The 21,200-nt window shown below is 47.5% G+C and overlaps 2 protein-coding genes across 2 annotated transcripts; both read left to right on the top strand.

The window, feature by feature from the left end:
* Window positions 1-9,610: 9,610 nt before the first annotated feature.
* Window positions 9,611-10,278, top strand: LOC136994020 (olfactory receptor 11L1-like). Its single transcript, XM_067310055.1, is given in 3 exon segments — window positions 9,611-9,645; window positions 9,647-9,691; window positions 9,693-10,278. Coding segments are annotated over 3 exon segments (666 nt in total).
* Window positions 10,279-17,116: 6,838 nt separating this feature from the next.
* On the top strand, window positions 17,117-18,067 carry LOC136994021 (olfactory receptor 6M1-like). Its single transcript, XM_067310056.1, has one exon. It carries the CDS (start codon window positions 17,117-17,119, stop codon window positions 18,065-18,067), a length of 951 nt encoding a protein of 316 aa, XP_067166157.1.
* Window positions 18,068-21,200: the final 3,133 nt, after the last annotated feature.

Consider the following 21,200-nt stretch of genomic DNA (forward strand, 5'->3'; position numbering starts at 1 on the left):
CTGGATCACACATGTGCAGCAGTTCCTTTAGCCCTAGGATTGAAACATACCACAAAACTGGAGGAGAACATTTTTGAAAATGTTTTGTGTTATTTGAAATCTCATTCCAGTGACAGCCATGCCTGATGATGATTTCAAGGATTAAATTACTTCAGCTGGTGAAGACAGTGTGCATTTGAAACCCCCACTCTCTATATTGCAAGGTATCCAAAAATGCAGTACTCCTGCTCCTCTAAGTGAGTCTGACCATGACATGCTGGAAGCTTATGAGCTGCTTAATCCAGCACAGGGGAGCTTGCATGCAGAGTTTTCCTGATGCACCAATGCATAAGAACAGCAGACCTCAGAGGGATTTTTGGTCAGATTTTCTTCTGGCAAGCTCCTGAGAAGAATGTTCTTCATCCCACTGCTAACATACAAATAACCCCTTCATTTTAACAGGAACTGAACATGAAATATAATAATAACTAAAATGCAGAAAAGATTTAAGGAAATATCTGGAAGCCACAGTCCTTAGCATGTGGAAAGGTGCCAATCTTGTGTAAACAAATATGCTTTATTACCTTGGGTTTGTTGCATCAAGGAATATGCTGCAAAATACTTTGTAATTGCAATTTCCTGTTTTCATCTGCTTAGTCCTTTCTGCCAAAGATCAAACTCACAGCAAGAAATGGCCTTTTCCCAAGCTTAAGAACAATTTTCTCACACAGAGATTAACCTGCATTTTAGCAAATACCCTTTAAATTATACTGTTCTCCAGAAAAGAAGTTGTTGCCAAGCCATACCAAGGAAGCAAGTAGTGACTGAGAGACTGCTGTCTTGGGTGTGTTGAAGAGTAACAATTGGTGGCTTCTGCAGCTGCTCTGAACTGTCAAATACTTGCATTATATAGGAAAAAGGGCAGGACTGTGGCAGCCCGCTGCCCTGGACTGAAGGGCATAGCAGAACACAGCTGAGAGTGAGAAACTGTAGCTGCACGAAGCACATGCCAAGGACAGTCCAAAACAATAGCTGCAATTGGCAGATGTCAAAGGTGTTTCTTCCTTCAGCCAAGCCTGACGACACAGGAAGGCCCCAGACCAGATGAACCAAAGCGGCAGTGTGCAAACAAGCAGAAAGTCACCTCTTTACAATGGAGGAAAAGAGTATCATGATATTTTTTCACAGAGGGGCTAGTTTCCAAGTATGTTACTGCTGAGAGTAAAGAAATGATTCAGCCAGTACAACAGCTGCCCCTGAGAATACCAGTTCCATGCAGAGGAATAAGTAATGGGAGTAATAAAGGAAAGAATTAGAAATCTTTTGTACAGTCCCACAGCCCATGTGAACGGCATGGCAGCTATGGAGGAGGTAGGCACCTTCACCCTTGCATAGACCAAGCAACTCGGTGCCCTACAAAGAGCTCTTTCCCAGGAGACTGCAGTCAGAGGAGTATCCTCTAACTTCCCATAGCCCAGAACACTATCAGAACATAGAACCCCTAGCTGAAGTTGTTCACATACAATTAATTCAAATAAAATCATACCCTACCAATGGCAAGGTGGCCAGACAATAGCCTCAAAGCAAATACAAGTGAAGAAGCTGACAAAGGTGCTCCAGGTAGATGCTGAGGCCATTCTGTGAAGTACAGATACATGTCATGTGCTCCTTCCCTTTCATCTTTATAAATATAGATAGACAGATAGATTAGATATAGATATAGATACAGGCATAGATATAAATCAAGAATCAGAGTGAACTCTGCCCTAAAATCACTGCCCTGAAGTTGTCATAAATGTGACGTGAATGTGGTGCTATGCTGACCACAGCTTTCAAGGTGTCCCTGAAAAGATTAGGATGTAGGAGGAGTGAGTGAGTTGGAAGGATCTAAAAGGGAGAGCCAGAGGCACAAGATGATGTCAGTAAGCCCATGAAAATACAAAGAAAGCCTTTGCATGTCCTGAGTCATAATCTCTTTCCCTGTGAAGAAGGAGACTTGGAATATGTCATTTTCCATGTCCTTCCAAGACAATTGTAGCCAGGATGCAATTGTAGCCAGGATAAAATTCCCATTGGCTTCAGCCCAGTGAAGATTTTACTGCAAGCCAATTCACAAGAGAGATGTAGTCCGTGGTAAACGAAACCAAGGACAACAGAAAATGACATGTCTCTAGGGGCAGTCAGCTAGAAGCGATCCACAGGCATCTCAAAAGAACAAAGGAATAAGTATCTCTGTTTTACACCAATGCACCTGCGTTACATGTGTCTTCATTGGGTATGATGGCAAGAAGAAAACTCTCTGGGAAAAAGAGAGTCCATCTGGCAACAGGAGACATAGATAGAATTTTTCCAGAGAAAACCCTCTGAATATTTTCTTCTTTCTGATCTCAGGATACCAGAAAAATAATCGAACAACCTTTGGAAATCATTGTTCAGACTGATAAAAATGTGGCTTGCTTTTCTCCTGTGTATTTATTCCTATTTAGCAGTTGGAAGACATCCATAGAAAAGGACTGGATAGAAGTGACAAAGACAAAAACTGAGAAGAACTATTAGCTTTCCTCAGAAGAAAAATTGTTTTGATCAGAAAGCTGAAATGTGTTCAGTTTCACTCTGTTTTTTTGTTTTTGACTTGTTCTGATGTCAGGAATAAAACACAGCACTCCCCAAATGCCCCCAGTGTTTCACACTGGAGGTAGTTTTCCTGCTGCTTACTGTATTTTCGACATTTTCCTCACACAGAAAGACCCAGAAGCAACTGAAGCGCACAAAGACTATGACGAGATCATATTACTTTGCCAGTGGCACACTGTGATTGTCTGAACTCTAGTTTTTGAACTGCAGGGTAAAAGCTGTCATTACATCCTTGCATGTCTGTCAATAGACTTACCCTGTCTGTAATAGACTTTCCCTAGCCAAGAAGCCCTTGAACAACCTCCTACTCTTACCAGGAACAACCTCTTACCTTGAACAACCTCTTACCTTGAACAACCTCCTACTCTTACCAGGAAATGAAATGTGAGTTGTAGTTAACTGGAAGTGTGCTGAACAAGCGGTATTTTGTTTAGTGACTTTCAGCTCTTCGGGTTGTACGTATTAATCTACCTCCATGACTCTGGGCGTCACATCTATTCCAAAAGCTACTAAGAAGCAAAATATTCATTCAGCCCCTCTAATTTTTCAAATGTACATCAGAAAGGAAGCAGACGGGAAGATCCAGATCTTTTCCAAAGTAGTCATAGATGCACTTTATAATATTGAGTACACCCTTTTTGATGAGAAGGAATGAACAATGGAAGCGTCAAGTCTGTGATTACTATGGTCTGCTGAACCACAGTGAACCTAAGTCTGTTCTACTTTTAGAATGACAGTGTATGAAGCACACACACACAAAAAATCCATTTCTGTTTAGCGTTAACTCCTTTAAACAACTAAAACTGGAGAGAATAAAAACAGGCACTCAGAAGTGCCATCTTGTGCAGTTGAAATGTAGGCTATCCGAGAAAGAAATCACGTGAAAAATGTATTTTCTAATATCAAAGGTAACGGACAGATGCTGGGAAATACAGAGTAGTGAAAAAAAATTAATGTCTACAGAACGCTTTGTCATTTTTCTGTTATCCTCCTTGATTTCCATCCCTTATTTGACCTGGGCTTGCCTGTCCCGTGAGCTGATGTTTAAGCAAAGATGTAAGATACCCCAGATCTATTGTGAAATACATATAAATGTGCAGCTTAAATGATTCAGACTGTAATGCGTTGCCTTTCAGAAAGGCTTCCTTGGAATAATTTCTGGAAGATCACACTTCTGAGATTTGTCCAATCCCAAGTTTTATTAGACAAGAGGCATAGTAGTGCCTCTCTTTCCTGTTAGCAAAGGCTAATTGGGGGGATACTACCAGTCCAGCACACACAGTTGGTGCAAACACTCTTTTCTTCTAATGTGGTAGGATCCTAGGAACTCTTAGCTTGTAATGCAGTGGTATCCCCCAAATAGCCCTTCATTAAACATCCAATTAATCCCAGTCCTTTCCAGTAAAATACTGGGGAAGGGAGGGCAGGCGGTCCTGATTTCTCCCTGCCAAAGAGCTCACTGCCTTGGGGATCTCTGGTGCACCCTGCACACCGCCCACTGCCCCAGGCCCTGAAGCAAGGCAGCCGGGGCTGACATCCAGGAGAAGTCCACAGAGAGCAATTTGGACACGATGGGACTTTTTTCTCTGGCATAGTTAACAAGGAAATGGTCTTGCCATGACGGAACGCTCAGAGGTACTCTTTTGAGTGGCAGTGCCAGAGTCCTTACCTTTCCAAATTGACAAAATAAGGAAAACTTCCAAAGTTTCCTTTCAGAAGATAAATGGCCTCTTGCAACCACTTCTGCCAGATGTGCATATGACAGTGAGTACTGTCTCAAGCACTCAGAGCTTATTTTTTGTGCTGAAAACTAAGCTGTGGTCAGCATAGCACCACATTTGCGTCACATTTATGACAACTTCAGGGCAGTGATTTTAGGGCAGAGTTCACTCTGATTCTTGATATTTATCTATATCTATAGCTGTATCTATAGCTGTATCTAATCTATCTGTTCTTGCCTCTGAGCCAGAAGGTTTCTGACCATCAAATTCCTGCTGGTGATTCAAAAGCACGACAAGGAGGAGGGGAGACATCAGCACACTTTGAGGGGCAAGGGGAGAAGGAGGGACAGGAAAATCCCCCCTTCATAGTTTTCAAGACAGAACCAGGACACGGAGACACGGTCTTGGGTGAGGGACTAGCTGCTTTGATGAAGGAAGGTGATTGTGGATTTCCTTTTCCAAAAGAGACTGGTTGGTTGGTTGGTTGGTTGGTTTGTTTTCCACAGGATGAAAGGGCTCTGTCTATGGGGGCGAGACCTTCCTCATTTTGGGGTGGGTGTTAGATCAGATCACCCCCAAAGCCTTTGCCATGGAAGCTTACTGCACTGGCGGTTTCCCCTTCCAAGAGCTTCTGGCCTTCAGGGCATGTGAAAACTGCCCCATGTGAAATGTTTCCTCCTCCCTTAAGGCAGGTGGGGGACAGCTGGGGTGGAGCTCCAATGCAAACAGGCAGCATGCTGGAGGTGGAGGCAGGAAGAAGCTACAAAGGGGACCTGAGAAACCTGGCCCAAGTATGGAGGGGTTGTCAGGAAAGGCAAAGCTAAAGCTGAGACTTTTAAAGAATGTCAGGGGCATCCCTTGACAGCAGTGAAAGGCTGAACAAGGGAAGACTGACCCATTGCTGAATGGAGTGGGTGCCTTAGTGACAGCAGACACGCAGAAGTCTGAGGGACTCCTCTGAGATTAGTGAAAGGCTTCAAGGAGAAGTATGAATAGCAGTGGACGAGGCCTGAGTAAGGGATGAGTTATGAGAACTCAACCTCTCAAATCAATGGGACCTGACAGGCTGCAACCAACCATGCTGACAGGTGTCACCAAAGTCCTTGCAAGGATGTTCTCTGTCAGTTTTGAGAGGTGCTGGAGATGAGAGCAGGCATACCCAATGACTGGAGGAAGGCAAAATTTGAATCCATCTTCAGAACCAGCCATTCTTTTCATCATGCTTTTAAGGCTCTAAGGAGCCACAGGCTGGTCAGCCTCACTCCAGTGCCTTGGAAAATCATGGCGTGAGTCCTCTTGAAAGACATTTGTGAGCACATGGAAAAGAATGGGAGTGGTAACAGTCAGCACGGTTTCCCAAGTTTAACTAATGCCCCACCAACCTGATTGCCTTCTAGGTTAAAAGAACTGGATTAGTGGAAGAGGGAAGAGCAGCAGATGTCACTCACCTTGTCTTTAACAAGGCTTTTGACATGGTCTCTCACGTCAGGATTTGATGGTCTGGATGGATGGACAACCAGAGGAATAAAACACTACTTGGCTGACAGGGCTCACAACAGAGCTTGTGATTCATCGTATACTACCTGGGGGCCCTTTAGAAGTCTAGTCCCGCAGAGGTCTATCCTGGTATTTGTCTCGTTTTACATCTTAACACTGAACCTAGAGGAGGTCTGCAGAGGAGGACAAACTGGGGTGGGGCAGGTGCCAGTTACTATGCTCAGAGACAGGGCAGCCAAGCAGAGGGACCTCGACAGTCTGGAGGACAAGGCAGCGTGCAATCATATGAAATTCAACAGAGAGAAATGCCAAATCTTGCCCCTGGGAAGTAAAAGCCTCTTGCAACACTCCAGCCTGGGGACAGATTTCAGGGAACAGCAAGGGCTGGCTGCTCCCGAAGGGATGAGGAGCTGGGAGCCAAGAGTGATAACATATCTGGGAGGGCAGTGGACTCACCAGCCAGGGCCAAGCCCCACCGAACCCAAGCAAGGCGAGCAGGGCAGACCTGGAGATGGTAGCCAGCTTCAAGCACGACTCCAGATCGTCAGGAAAGTTCCTGGTGATGAGGAAGGTCTGTGGTCAATCTGGGAACACAAGTCAAAAAAATCAGGATCAGCTCCAGTGACAGTAACCAGGGTCAAACAAAGCCCTGTAATGGCAGGGCAGGGCCAAAGAGATGAGGTAGGCCCGAGGTCAAGATGGAAAGTGAGGCCACGAGTCAGAGTCTGGATTAACAGGGTCCATGGCCAGGAATAGGTACAGCTACAGCTGCAGACAGGCACACCTACAACGCAGTTCAAGGTGGCCCACGCCTGAGCTTAGATGGGGCCCCTAGGCTGTGGGCAGGGCGGGTGTGTGGGGGCCCCTGGTGAGTCTGTTCAGGGCCATGAAGGCCTGTTATTGCCCCCAGGGCCATGACAGCAGACTCGCCAGGAACTGCTCTGTGGAAAAGGCCCTGGGGGTCCTGGTGCACAGCAAAGTGAACGTGAGCCAGCAGTGTGCCCTGGCAGCAAAGGCGGCTGACAACCTCCTGAGTTGTGTGCACAGGAACATGGTCAGGAGATCGAGGGAAGTGATCATCCCCCATTACTCAGTGCTCGTTAGACCACAGCTAGAGTGCCACATCCAGTGCTGGTGACCTCTCCTAACCCTGCCTGTCATTATCACATCCAGAATCAATTCACCCCAGTTGAGGCGGTGAGTGTTAAGTCAGTTTAGGGGAATGGCTGTTTGGATGGGCTCATCCCTCCCAGGAACTTTGTGGGCAAGCTGGCTGTCTGCCTTTGGTATCTGTAAGTCACTGCAAAAGGTCTAATGGTAGGTGAAGGGAATCATAAGGGAAATGACTTTCTCCTTCCCTGTTGTTGTGAAAAGCTGAGGAAGGGCATCAGGCAGAGGGCTGTGTGTCTCAGGCACGGGCTTTCTGCAGCCATGCACTCAGGCATGTCCTGGGCTTTCACCACGGCCTGACCCTGCTCCTGCCCCTCCTCGCCCTCAGCACCCTGTGGACTCCCCCTCCTCGTTCCCAGCCTCAAACAGGTAAATTTTAGGTATCTGCTCAGACAGTTCACTGTGAGGTCCCTGGTGCATGTCAACTTGAAACCCTTGACCTGAGCTATGTCACTGGAAAGAGATGGCCTGTCCAGGGAGGCTATTTCCTCCTCCTAAAGTAAGAACTTCAGAGCACCAAGACCTCCCAGCCTTTGCAGGGCTGATTCTTCTCTTGTAAGGAGAAAAGGTGCCTGGCATAACATGCTTTCATTGAGGTATCCTTTTGGGGAGTGGGATTTCTTTTTTCCCCCTCTCTGAGACACTTTTTTCAGCCCTAGAGCAGAAGGATTTCTGTCCCTGACATCTCAGCTGGGTGCCACAGGGACTAACTCTGAACATGGGAAAAAAGGCTGTTTCAGCCCGAGCACCTAAAAATTCTCTGTTAATGTCACAGTATGAAATAAATAACTCAATGGAGCAGCTCCTGGGTATGGTCAGAAGGGGATGCTCCTCAGATGAGCGGTCCTCCTCTCTGGAAAACCCTGTTTCTCATCATGGAGTCCATTAAGGGAACCTCAGTGGTTGTCAGTTCATCAGCAGTGAAGTTGTTTATCTCTGCTTAACTAAGGCTTTTGATACTGTCTGCCCTAACAGCTTCATAGACAACTTGACGAAGTGCAGGCTAGAAAAGTGGTCAGTGAGGTGCTAAAAAACTGCCTGAACTGCTGGGCTCAGAGCATTGTGATCAGTGGCACAAAGTCCAGCTGGAGGCCAGTCACTAGTGGTGTCCCCCAGGGATCAATACTGCGTCCACTATGGTTTAACATCTTCATTAATGACCTGGATGATGGGACCAAATGCACTCACAGCAACTTTGCAGGTGATACAGAGATGGGAGGAGTGGCTGGTACACTGGATGGCTGTGTTGCCATTCACAGGGACCTGGACAGGCTGGAGAAATGGGCAGGGAGGAACCTCAGGAAGGTCAACAAGGGGAAATGCCAAGCTCTGCACATAGGGAGAAATAACCCCTTGCACCAGTACAGGGTGGGGGCTGACATGCTGGAGAGCAGCTTTGCAGAGAAGAACCTGGGGGTTCTGGTGGACACCAAATTGACCAGGGGCCAGCAGTGTGCCATTGTGGCAAAGAAAGATAATGCTACGCTGGGGTGCATTAGGAAGATTGTTGTCAGCAGGCCGAGGAAGGTGATCTTTCCCCTGTACTCAGCATGCATGAGGCCACATCTGGAGTGCTGGGTGCAGTTCTGGGCTCCCCAGTAAAAGAAAAATGTAGATTTATTGGAGCGAGTCCAGTGAAGGGCCACAAAGATGATTAAGGGACTGGAGCTTCTCTTATACAAGGAGAGGCTGAGAGAGCTAGGACTGTTTAGCCTGGAGAAGAGAGGGCTGAGGGAGGGCCTTATCAATACGTAGAAATATCTGAAAGGAGGGTGTAAAGAGGACGGGGCCAGATTCTTCTCAGTGGTGCCCAGTGACAGGAACAAGAGGCAATGGGCACAAACTGAAATGCACGAAATTTCGTCTGAACATGGGAAAACATTTCTTCACTGTGAGGGTGGTTGAAACTGGAAAACGTTTCTCAGAGAAGTTGTGGAGTTTCTACCCTTGTAGCTGTTCCATGCCCAACTGGATGTGGTTCTGGGCAACCTGCTCTAGCTGATGCTACCTGCGCAGGTGGACTGGACCAGATGATCTCCAGAGGTCCCTTCCAACTTCATCTGTTCTGTGATTCTGTGATTCTCTGCTTTTTTGGTTTTTTTTTCCCCTTCCGGGTTCAGGATCACGTGACTGTTCTTCTAGCAAAAGCTTCCTCTCCATATTTTAAACCAGGTACAGAAATAAATACTCTTTTTTTTTTCAGAACCCCTCTTGAAAGTGGGAAAAAGGAAGACAGATCTGCGATGCTGATAGAGAAATGGGAATGGGACAATGGGACATCACTGATGGAGTTCCTCCTGCTTGGAATGGGCAATGTCCCCACACTCCAGACACCACTCTTCCTCCTCTCACTTCTAATCTACTCAGTGTCCATGGTTGGGAACATCCTCATTGTTCTGCTTATCGTGACAGATCAGCATCTGCACACCCCCAGGTACTTCTTCCTGGGCAATCTGTCCTCCTCGGAGACCTGCTACAGCTCCACCATCCTGCCTGGGCTGCTGGCCAGCTTTATGACCAGGGACAGGACAATCTCTGCTCACGGCTGTATGGCACAGCTCTATTTCTTTGGCAGTTTTGCAGCTACTGAATGTTACCTGCTGGCAGCCATGTCCTACGATCAGTACTTGGCCACATGCAAGCCTTAGGACATGAAAGGTCTGTCTCCAGATGGCAGCTGGGTCCTGGCTAGGGGTTCGCTGCGCTCTGCCATAGTCACCTCTTGTCCCAGCGGAAGTTCTGTGGCCCCAGAGCAACTGACCACTTCTTCTGTGAGCTTACCGCTTTGCTGGAGATTTCCTGCAGTGAAACCAGGAAGGTCAGGCTCATTGCTTTCCTATATGGCTGTTTGGATGTAGTATTCCCCTTCCTGTTCACACTGGCCTCTTACACATGCATCATAGGTGCCATCCTGAGGATCCCATCCAGCATGGGCAGGCAGAAGGCCTTCTCCACCTGTTCCTCTCACCTCACTGTCATCTCTGTTTTCTATGGCACCCTCATCATTGGCTACATGCTGCCCAGAAAACCCAAGCTGAGAGCGCTGAACAAAGTGCTCTCCTTTTTCTACACGATCCTTACGTCCCTCCTCAATCCCCTCATGTACAGCCTGTGGAACAGGGAGGTCAGGGAGGCCCTGAGGAAAGTGCTCAGGAGAGATTTGGGTGGCACCCAGAGCTCACGCTGCTTTGCTGACGCTGGTCACAAACAACTTCCAGCTCTTTTGGAAAGTCTAGCACTAGGTGCTTGGGACCTCTTTGGAAGTGCCTGGCATTGAGTCTGCTTGTGGAGTGGCAAGGCGATGAAAGGGAAAGGTCCTTGGGACGAAATGTACTTATGTAGAAGAGAAAGTTAAAAATGTCATTTGTTTGCCTTTTTTTTTTTGGGAGGGGGTGTGGAGGGGGAGAGATAATAAACAGCATGGTGGTTTTACCTGTGCCAGCTGTTGAAATGAACTGTTGAAATGGGATCTTTCATGCTGTGGGTCTCTGGGATGGCAGCCATCTATCCCCCTCTTGCACACTTGCAAGGTAAAAGCTGGCATATCAGTACACAGTGAATGTCTCCTTTCTCTGGACTTCCAAGAAAAGATGTGCCCTTTCTGTTTGGGGGTTTAGTTGGGTTAAACCAGCCTCACCTCTGTTCCCTCCTCTGGCCTGGCACAGCCTCAGGGACCGGCTGGGGATGCAGCAGATGGGCGAGCTGGGTGAGAAGCCATGCTTTCTTCTGCTCGAAGAGGAGATGAAGAAGCTGCGGTGGGGGAGGCAGTTCTTGCTGGTGAGGGCTAAAAAGAGAGGCGCAAGCAACACCTGGATATCCCTCCCCCACACCCTCCCCTTCCCCATCCACTGAGGGATCAGGGAGCCCCCACTCCAGCTGTGTTCCTCTGGCTCCAGCTGCAGCTCTGCTCCTTGTCCACCACCTTCTTGTAGGGAGATGGGGACAGCCATCCTCCCTCCTAGCTCCTTTACCCTTGGAGTATCAGGATTCCCTCCCCAGACATCCTTCTCTGTGGAAAACTTTTACCAAGGTCCTCCAGAACTCAGGGCAAGGGTGGGCTTAGGGGGCAGGTTCTCCCCACATCTCAACTCCTTTGTCTGTCTATAGTATGAGACCTTGGGTGTCACATTCTGCTTGATGGTGTTTGCTGCCAGGGCACACTGCTGAATCCTCTTCAGCTTCCTCACAGAAGGCACAGGTCCTCTTCTACAAAGCTGCTCTCTCACCAGTCAGCCCCCAGCCCACCTTTGGGTATGGAGCCATTGGAGTTATTCCACCTCAGGTGCAGGACTCTGCCCTTTCCTTGGCTGAATTTCAGCAGGCTTCTCTCAGCCCAAATCTACAGTGTGATGAGGTCCCCATGAATGGCAACCAGCCCTCCCAAGTACCAAACAGTAGGTAACAGAGACCAGAGCTCTCGGTCACTGATGGCTGGGCTTTGAGGGAACCTTCCCAGTGTAGCCCTGCAGAGGGTCAAGCACTGCTCTGTAACTGATCACAAGAAAACAAAATCGTCTGGGGTTGCCTGGGAAAGAACAAATTCCTTGTGGCATATTGGAGCAGGTTTGTGGGACTGTGTAAAAATTGTTCTGTGATGTTTAATGGGTATTGTGGGACTGCACTGGGATGTTCCAGCGAAGGACCAAAGGCAGGGAAAGGAGGGGATCAAGGAGAATCAGGAAGAGCAAGAATGGGAAGGTGGAGCTAGGGGGGGCAAAGAAAGGGAGAGGTTCCTGTGTCAACAAGCTGCTGCTCAGTATGGTTGTCTGGCTGATGTAAGGGTGGGTAGAATATGAGAGCATTAGCCTCATTAAGGTTTTCTGATCAAGGACCTTCTCAGTGCAAAAGGGATAATAAGTAAAGGAGGAAGTACTTAACCAAACACACACCTGCTAGGCAAGGGATAACAGAGACAATGACAAAGACCGAAAGTCCCCAGTCACTAATTGAAGGGCCAGGAAGAAACTACAGGCACAGCTTGGAGAAGGCCAACCTGGACTTTGTAACGGATAAGAAGAGGGAAAGAAGAAATGAAGATTTTGGATATTTGAAGGGTGCTTGTGGGATTATGCAAAACTGAGCAAGGAATGTTTTAGGGAAGGGAATCAGGGAGGAATAAGGAGGAGGGACTAGAGAGGAGGGGATATACAAATGGTTGATTACATATAAGTAGCTGATGGTCAGTATGCTTGTCTGACCGAGCCCTGATCCTGATCTCCACAGTCTATCCTATGTTGCTATTAAATGCTTTTTATGTTGCTGTTAAATCCTTTTTTAACTATCTTTCCCTGTAATCTCACTCTCCCATTTGTGAGTGCTGTAAGGTCTAGGTGCCAGCAACTGGAGAGACAAGAGAGTGTGAATTTGGTGCCAGCAACTGCAGTCAGACCTTGGGTGACGGCAGCCCCCATGTTTGTGGAGCAAGAGAGATCAGCCACTGGAGCAGGACCAGGAGTCATAGGGCCCATGTGTCCTGTAGGTCAGCTACTGGCGGGGCTGGGGTGAAAGTACAGGGAGAGTCTCAGCATCAGCAGCTGGAGCAGGGACCACAGGTCACAGTGCCCATGTGCCAGGCCATCAGCTGCTGGGGGTGGGTAGAGTGTTTACATTTCTCCCTAACCTGCTCTGTGTGTGTGTGTAATTTGCTAAAAAACTTCAAGCTGGACTAGCTGGCAGGGAGGATGCCCATATAGAGGGTAAGGGGCTCACGATCTGGGCAGGGATATCAGATGGACAGAGGGGCCATGCTGATATTCAAGGGAGCCGTGAGTGTGCATGTGCTTGTGAACTCGAGAGTGAGGGGGTGTGTGCTTTCCCTATTGACCTTCAGTCTTTACTTGCTGGAGAGGAGGAAGGCGACTTGGCCATCTGTACTTATGTTTTGTGTGAGTTTTGGTGGTGCTACATGTGGGTGGTGTTGAAGGCAGCGCTATGTCTGTGCCAGTCTGTGTAGCAGGCCATGTTGGTGTCCTCTGTGTGCATGCACATGTGTGTGCATTTGTGTATGTGTCTCTGGGATACACGCTCAGTCTCGCTTCTCGTGGAACCTGCAAAAGGGACAGCAGCAGCTTCATCCATTGGCCTGGGACAGAGAGACCTCCGGGAGCCCAGGCACACTGGCCTGGGCTCCAGAGTCCAGGCACAAGGAATCCCTGGGTCCTGGAGCCTGCTGGAGGTGGTGGCCATATAACATCCCTGGACAGTCCCCTTTTCTTTCTGTTTTCCAACACTTGTTCCTCCCCAAACCACCTCGATCAATCCCTTTCCCCACCTTTGGTTCTTCCCCTAAACATCCTATCATAAGTCTTGTGCAATCCCAGAATACTCTTCCCTGCATCCCATAATGTGTCCCATACCACCATAGGTAGTGAACCCCTGCTCATGGTGGTAAGGCGCTCCGGAGAGCCTTTCTGTTGACTCATCGGGTTGGTTTCATACCTGGACAATGAGACTGACTACTCTCCTGTGGCAGCCCTGGGAAGAGCCAGGTGAGGGCTTTGTTCCTCTGCTCAGCTTACTCAGGTTCCCTCATCTCTCATTGTTCCTCTGTGCTCCTTCCCGTGTGTGGAGATGAGCCTTTCATCACATAACCCAGCTGAAGGGACCTCAAGATACCTCTAGTCCAACCTCTTGCTCAAAGACAAGGCAAGGTTGCTCAAGGGCTTCATCAAGTCTTGTCTTTATGAAGGATGAAGACTGCACGACCTCTCTGGACAACCTCTTCAGAGCTCTCTTCTTTCAGTTTATGCCCATTGCCATTCCTCTTCCCACCATACATCACTGTGAAGAACCTGGTCCCCCCTATTTAATGTCACCTGCCAACGTGATGAGCAAGCGCTCTGTCACCTCTCCCATTGATACAGGTCATTGCTAAAGATGATAAAAAGCACATGTCCCAGGATACACCCCTGAGGTATGCCATTGTCAGAGTTGTAGTCCTCTCAGTTGATTATGAGTATTCTCTGAGCTTGATCATCCCAATGTTTTTTTCTTTTCTTTCTTTTTTTTCCCCACACATGTAGTTTTCCAGCCATCCAGACCATAACTTCCGAACTTGGATACAGGACTGTTGTTGGAAACCATGTCAAATGCCTTGCTAAAGTCAAGGTGAATGACTTCCAGTGCTCTTCCTCCTTCACAAATGCAGTCTTTGGGTCATGGAAGACAGTCAGGTCAGGCAGGCAGGACGTACCCTTTGCCACTGCATGCTGACTCTTCCCAGTCACCACCTTCTTCATTTGCCCAGAAATGTCTTCCAGGATGACTCGCTCCAAGATTTTCCCAGGCACCGCAGTGAGGCTGACTGGGCTGTGGTTCCCCAGATCATCCTTATGGTCTTTTCTGAAGGTGGGTGCAAAATTTGCTTTCCTCCACTCACCACAGTTCTCCCCTAATCTCCAAGCATTTTAAAGACAATAGACATAGATGATAGATGCCTTGCAAGGGTGTTGGGCAGTTCTCTTAGCACCCTCTGATTCAGCCCATTGGGCCTTATAGGCCTGGGTGTGTGGAGTTCTCCCTAGTTATCCCTGACTCAACCCTCAAATCCCACTACTCATTCTACACCTTCCTGAAACTTTTCACTGATCAACAAGGCCTGGGAGACCCTGCTGGAGCAGGCTGCGGCAAAGAAGGCAGAAGAGTACCTCAGCCTTCTGTATTCACTGTCACTAAGTCACCCGTCCCATTCAGTAATGGACCCACATTTCTTTGCTCAGCCTCCAATGTACTGGTAGAAGCTGTTCTCATTGCCCTTGACATTCCTTGAAAGCCTCCACTTCAGCTGAGTTTTGACTTTCCTAACACCACCTCTATATGCCAGGACAATATTTCTCAGTGGCTCCATTTTAGCCTGCCCCTGCTTCCACCTCCTGCATGCTGCCTGTCTACACTGGAGCTCTGCCATGGCTTTCCTGCTTAGCCAAGTCTTTTTTTTTTTTTTTTCCCGCATGTCCAACCTGAGCCTCCCAAGCTGCATTTTGCAGTTATTGCCCCTTGTTGTAGCGTCAGCCACTACCAAGAAGGCTTTGCCTTTGTTGTCTTTGTAAGTGTCCTTCAGGTAGCTGCAGGTGTCTGTAAGAGTGTTTCTTAGCCTCCTCTTTGCGAGACTAAACATGTCCAGATCCCTCAACGTTTAGTCAAAGAACCTTTGTAGCTGGCCCCTTACTATTTCCTGCTGGATCCTCCAAATGTTTCCCTCATCCCTCCTGGTCTGGAAGGCCCAAAACTAGAATCAGTATTCGAAATATGACCTTGCCACCTGTGAGTGTGGGGCAGTAGCAACTTCCCTTGATGTGCTGGCCACCGCCCTTCTCGAGGCCTTGTTCTGGAGCAGGACCCCTCCAAGGGAAAGCATGAGCACATTGCCAGGTAAGCTTATCCCAGGATTCCCTCCAGTTTTATTGGCTAACTTCACATAGGATAGTTGTGCAAGACTGTCCCAACAGACCCACACTCTCAAATGTCCCTATAGGCTGTCATGCAGCAAGCTAGGACACACAGCCTGAGCCTCAGCATCACTTGGTCAGAGCCCTCTTATTTATGAGGGTAACAAAACAAAACAGCCCCTCCCCTTCCCCCTCCCCCCCAAAAAAAAAAACCCACAAAAGAATTATTTTGTTTCTGTACAAGAGCACAACAGGACTGCCCAGAAGACCACCATAAGCTCTGAAGGATAGCTGCCTGAAGTGCTGTCCAGGGTCAACGTGACCCATCTGCAGTGGGGGGAGAGCCTCTTCAGTGATTCTGCCTGTGCAGAAAAGCACTGACATGCCTAGTCCTCAACTAGCCCCGTCCTAACCTGGGCAGATGAACTGAACCCTGGAATTCCCCATGGTGGGACACTTGGGTGTTTGCTCATAAGTAGACATTCACACCACAGAGCATGTCAGATTAGGTGAGATGACTCTCCCCATTGCGGTGGTCTCTCTGAGAGATGGGACCCTTGAAGAGGTCATCTTTGACCTGATTCATTGGGCAATGCTCTTGTTCTCCAGGATTTCATGAGGGCGCGAAGGCTTGGCGGAGGAAGAAGAAAAAAGTTTCAAAATGAGAAGGTTCTTTACTCTTGTAAACTTTAGGTGAGACTTGTCTGCCTGAATCCCCTGAGTCAGAAATCACCAGCTTTCGAGGTGCAAATGCTTATAAGGGAGCCAATTATTTTTTCTTTGTCGTTTCTCAGACAGGCTGTCCAGTATAATTGGCCCACTGTGAAATGTGCTGTCTTCATTAAAAAAAAAAAAAAAAAAAAAGACTTCTGCCACTCTCCTGAACATTACTTTCTGGACCTCTTTCCCTGGGAGGTTTTGAATTCATAAATTGCCTAGGTTTTCTTGCGATTACTAGACTCATTCCCGTAGTAATCAGTAGCCAAGGCTTACACAGACTACAGAAAGCATGTTTCAGTTCTCAGGACATGGAGCTCAGCTTATCAGAGCCTGCAACACAGCCACGGTTATACCATTAGCAGGAGTGAAAACCTTTTTATTCTAATACTTTGAGTCCTATCACTCACTGTATCATAAGATTACTCTTTTGCATTTGTCCTCCTGCGGGCTGTGGAGTAACTCGGCTAGAAAGTCAGTTCTTCTGATGTTACAATATAAACTGGGAGGATAGGGTCTGCTTTTGCTCTCTCTGTCTCTCCACAGTTTGCCTCGCAGTTACTGGAACTGAAGCTCTCATCAGGAACTTGGACACAAGTATCTTCAGCAAGCTACCAAAAATAAATATATGGGGTGTCCTTCATGCAGAAGGTAAGAGCAAAAGCACAGACATAGGAGCAAAGGTATTTCCCTTGCAAAATGTAAATTTTGGTTACTTTGTGCATGCATGACTTGGAAATGCAGAAGCAGGAAATGTAGGATGAAAATAATCCATCGCATGTTGTGATTTGATGGTAATTTTGACTGATGGTAACAGGGAGATTGAAGGAGCTTGGCAGCAAAGGCCTGTGTATTCAATCTTCTTTTTCAAGCAAAGAGCTATAACTAATATTTGTGACTGCTGAAAGAGGAGGAAATGGAGATGTGAGCGGTGAGGAAAGATCTTCCTTTGAAATGAATAAACTGCATATGTTGCTCTCTTACTCTTGCCATGACAGAGAACACGTTTGGATGGGAAATGTCACAGCTGTGACAGAGTTTGTCCTGGTGGGATTTCCAAACAGCTATGAAGTGGAGATCATCTTCTTTGTGGTGTTCCTGCTTGCTTATTTAGTGACTGTCCTGGGAAATGCTCTTATCATTGTACTGGTCTATACAGACTGCCATCTCCATTCTCCCATGTATTACTTCCTCAGTAATTTGGCCTTCATTGACATCTCCGTGACTTCTTCTGTGGTGCCAAAAATGCTGGCAAACATCATGTCAGAGAAGAAAACCATCTCCTTTGCTGGCTGCTTTAGCCAATCCTATTTTTTTTTCCTCCTGGCTACAACGGGGTTCATCCTCTTTGCCATCACGTCCTACGACCGGTATGTGGCAATTTGCAACCCCCTGAGGTATCCCACCATCATGACGGAAAGGGTGTGCAGCCAGCTTGTCCTAGGTGCGTGGATGGGTGGCTTCATCTGGATCCTGCCGTCAGTGGTCCTGAAAGTCAGGCTGCCATACTGTGGTCCCAACGTCATCGACCACTACTTCTGCGACAGTGCACCTCTCCTGCACCTTGCTTGCACAGACGTCCAGCTTATTGAGCTGATCGATTTTGTGCTGTCTTTGTTCCTGCTCCTCAGCTCCTTGGCATTGACCGTGGTCTCCTATGCCTGGATTATTTTGACCGTATTCCAGATCCCGTCTGCGCAGGGCAGGCAGAAAACATTTGCCACTTGTGCTTCTCATTTCACTGCTGTTTCCCTAGGTTTTGGCCTCTCCATCTTCCTCTACGTCAGGCCTTCCCAGATGAACTCTGTGCACCTCAACAAAATCCTCTCTGTTCTCTCCAGCCTTATGACTCCTCTTTTAAATCCCTTCATATTCAGCCTAAGGAATCAGCAGATGAAAGAGGCCTGGAAAAATGTTTTGCACAACTGCCTGGGGATGGCTAAGGAGGCCAGAAAGCCATGAGAATCATGGTAGCTTGTAGGAAGTCAATCCTTGAAAAATCTCAACAGGACCTCTGCTTTCATGATGTCTTCTGACAGACTTTGGCAGGCAGTATCCTGTTATGGCCAATGCGGTGGATGAGCACATGTCTCAAAGGTCAGGTTCACAGCAGCACTGTTGTGTCAGGCCCCACCAAAATTCTCCTGGACTTCAGATAGCGATTACAGGGCTGGATATCTTGTGGTGGTATGTGGCTGTTGGGCATAAAACAGTCTCCTAATCTGACCAAAAGGCTGTGAGACTGAGAGGAACAGAAAGACCACCAAAAAGGGAGTAGCAAAGGGAGAAGAAATGGCTGTCAATTTGTAATTATTAATTTTACTAAATTTTCATCATATAATCATATTTTCAAATAAAGAGTGTTCTGCTGGAGAGTAACAAGCAAACAGAAAACTGTTGCGACTCCAAGTGTTTGTGAATTCAAGTCTTCTCTTGAGAAAACAACCCTGTGCTTTTCACTTGGCTGATCTGAATGCTTTTATCACATCTTTTCTAACCAGCTGTTCTCATCATTGAGGCATCAGAGTTTAAGAAGACTTCTGGAAGGGAGATACCGACAGCATGAGAAACACAACCAGCAGTTCTCATTTCTCTTTGTGGTGAAAGAAGATTCTTTCCTCATTTCAAACCGAGATTTTTCAGCTGGGACTCTTATTTGTAAGAAGCAACCTGTTAATGTAGAGCTGCTCACATCCTGTAAGTATGAAGAGTGAGGAATCTCTGCACTCTAAGTGGGAAATGCAGAAGGAAGGCTCAGTTTCCCACTCAGCGCAAACATTGCTCTGTCTCCTGTTGAGGTCTTGCAGGGGACTGGGAAGCATTGCTAGACATGTGTCAGAGTGAGGGAGCCCTTGGTTGGATTTGTAAGCTGCCAGAAATCCAAGTGACAGAGCGACAAGGCCAGGAATGGCAAAGTAGACAGGGCTCTTTCAGAAGTTAGGAAAGCTTCACCTGTGCAGGAAGAGTTGGTATCTTGGGGAGAACACCCTCTCATCTTCACCTTTCATCACCTTCCTCTTTGGATGCTTGAAAGCTTTGTGAGACAGTGTTCTGATTGCTGGCATGAAAACTCCTTCTAGCACCCTGAAAACCTATGATTTATGAATAAATAGCTACTTTTCTGCCTTGTTAAAATGTCCTACGGATCCCATCAAGGTCCTTGGAATCAGCGGGAGATGGAAGATTGCCTTATTTCTGATGGAGTTTACCCTGGCTGACTTCAGCCATATAAAAATGAATAATTTAGGCCTAGGGTATCGTCCCAGACTCCAGATGCGGGCACAACTCCAGGGGATGAGTCCTTAGAGCTGAGGAGAGCTGGGATGAATCTCTCTCACTAAGGTCTAAGAATCAAGTCTTGCCTTGCCTTGCCATCTCCTCCCTTCCTTTTCCCCTTTTCACCCTTCTCACTCCCTTCACCCTACTTCTAACGTGCTAACATTAAATGCAAATATCATGAGAGCAAGAGAGGGAATATAAGCTAGACTTTTCTCAAGCTGGCTTCTCTTTCTTCTTTTTCTTCTTTTTTCTCATCTATTGCAGGGCATTGCCTTTAGCTAAATATTTTCAAAAAAGAAAAATAAATTTCTCTGGTACCGTACAACAAAGAACAGGCTTTCAGGCTCAAGGCTTTTGTTCTAGCCTCTCCTTACAAACCTTTCCTCAACAAGCAATTTGTGTCAGCCTTCCATACATACACACAAATCGTTGTCAAGCTTGCCCAGTACTGCAATCACATGTATGCTTATGTTTGTACTGGTCTTTCACTACACTTGAGTGTAGGGAGGTGTGTAGTGATTGTGGACACTCCATTGCCATCCTCCAGTGACTATGTTGTTTGGATTGTTCTGTGCAGGGAAAATGCCTGAAAGAAAAGGCTTGGAGAATCACACCCCTGGACCTGGATTCATTCTTCTGAGATTTTCTGGCCGTCCCAACTTACAGGGCATGCACTTCACAGTCTTCCTGATCATCTACCCTGTGGTCCTCACAGGGAAGAGCCTCATCATGCTCATCACAGTGGTGGACTCGAGCCTCCACAGCCCCATGTATTTCTTTCTGATGAACTTGTTCTTCCTGGAGATCGGCTACATATCAGTCGCTCTGCCCAAAATGATGGTGGGTTTCCCGACAGAAAATGGCAGGATCTCCTTCCTTGGCTGTGCTGCCCAACTGTATTTCTTGGTTTTGCAGGGCAACACCAAAAGCCTTCTCCTGGCTGCCATGGCCTCGGATTGCTATGTGGCCATCTGCGACTCCCTGCATCACACTGTCATCATGAGTGGAGGTCTCTGAGTCAGCCTGGTGTCGGGGTCAGGGATGAGTGTCATACCAGTACAAGTAGGGCAGACCTACCAGGTGTTCACTTTGCCTTCTGTGCATCCCATGCCATTCATCATGCCCTCCCTACCCCCAAGTTGGAACTAGCCTGTGTGGACACTTTCTGGAACTGAGTGATGTTGTACGCCATCGTCTTGGTGTTCAGCATCCTCCCCTTTTTCCTGACACTTATTTCTCACACCAAAATTATCAGGGCACTTCTGAAAATGCCTTCAGTTCTGGGCAAACACGGAGCCATTTCCACCTCCTGCTTACACCTTGGGGTGGTGACTCCCTTCTATGACTCAGCCATGGTTGCACACTTAAAATGCTGACCAAGGGGCTCTTCAGACACTGACAATACCTTGCCCTGCTTTACACAGTCGTGACCCCCATTAACGGTGACAGTCGTTAACCCTGTCACCTGTAGCCTCAGGAATAAGAAAGTGAGAATGGCCCTCAAGAAATTCCTATGGAGAAAGCGATACTGAAAACTATGCAAAATAGACCCAAAGAGTACTAAAAGTCCCAGTGAGGTATTTGGTTGCCTGAACATAGGCATCCCATTTTAACCTCAGTAAAATCACGTGTGCCGTCTGGCTTTGACCCTCCTCAAGACAGGCACAGGTCTCTTCAGTCATTCCTGCCATGTCTGAGAGCCCCACCTAGGTATCTTCATACCTAGAGCAGCTTCAATGCCCCACGATGCTTGTATGCAGATAGCTAGTTCAAGCTGTGTCTGCCCAAGGTGCCACTACTTTTAAAGGAAGATAGG

Source organism: Apteryx mantelli, chromosome 23 (assembly GCF_036417845.1).
Source record: "Apteryx mantelli isolate bAptMan1 chromosome 23, bAptMan1.hap1, whole genome shotgun sequence".
Lineage (NCBI taxonomy): Eukaryota > Metazoa > Chordata > Aves > Apterygiformes > Apterygidae > Apteryx > Apteryx mantelli.

Bases quoted from the DNA above. Each gene is read 5' to 3' on its own strand.
- LOC136994021 (XM_067310056.1), top strand. From the start codon at position 17,117: ATGGGAAATGTCACAGCTGTGACAGAGTTTGTCCTGGTGGGATTTCCA.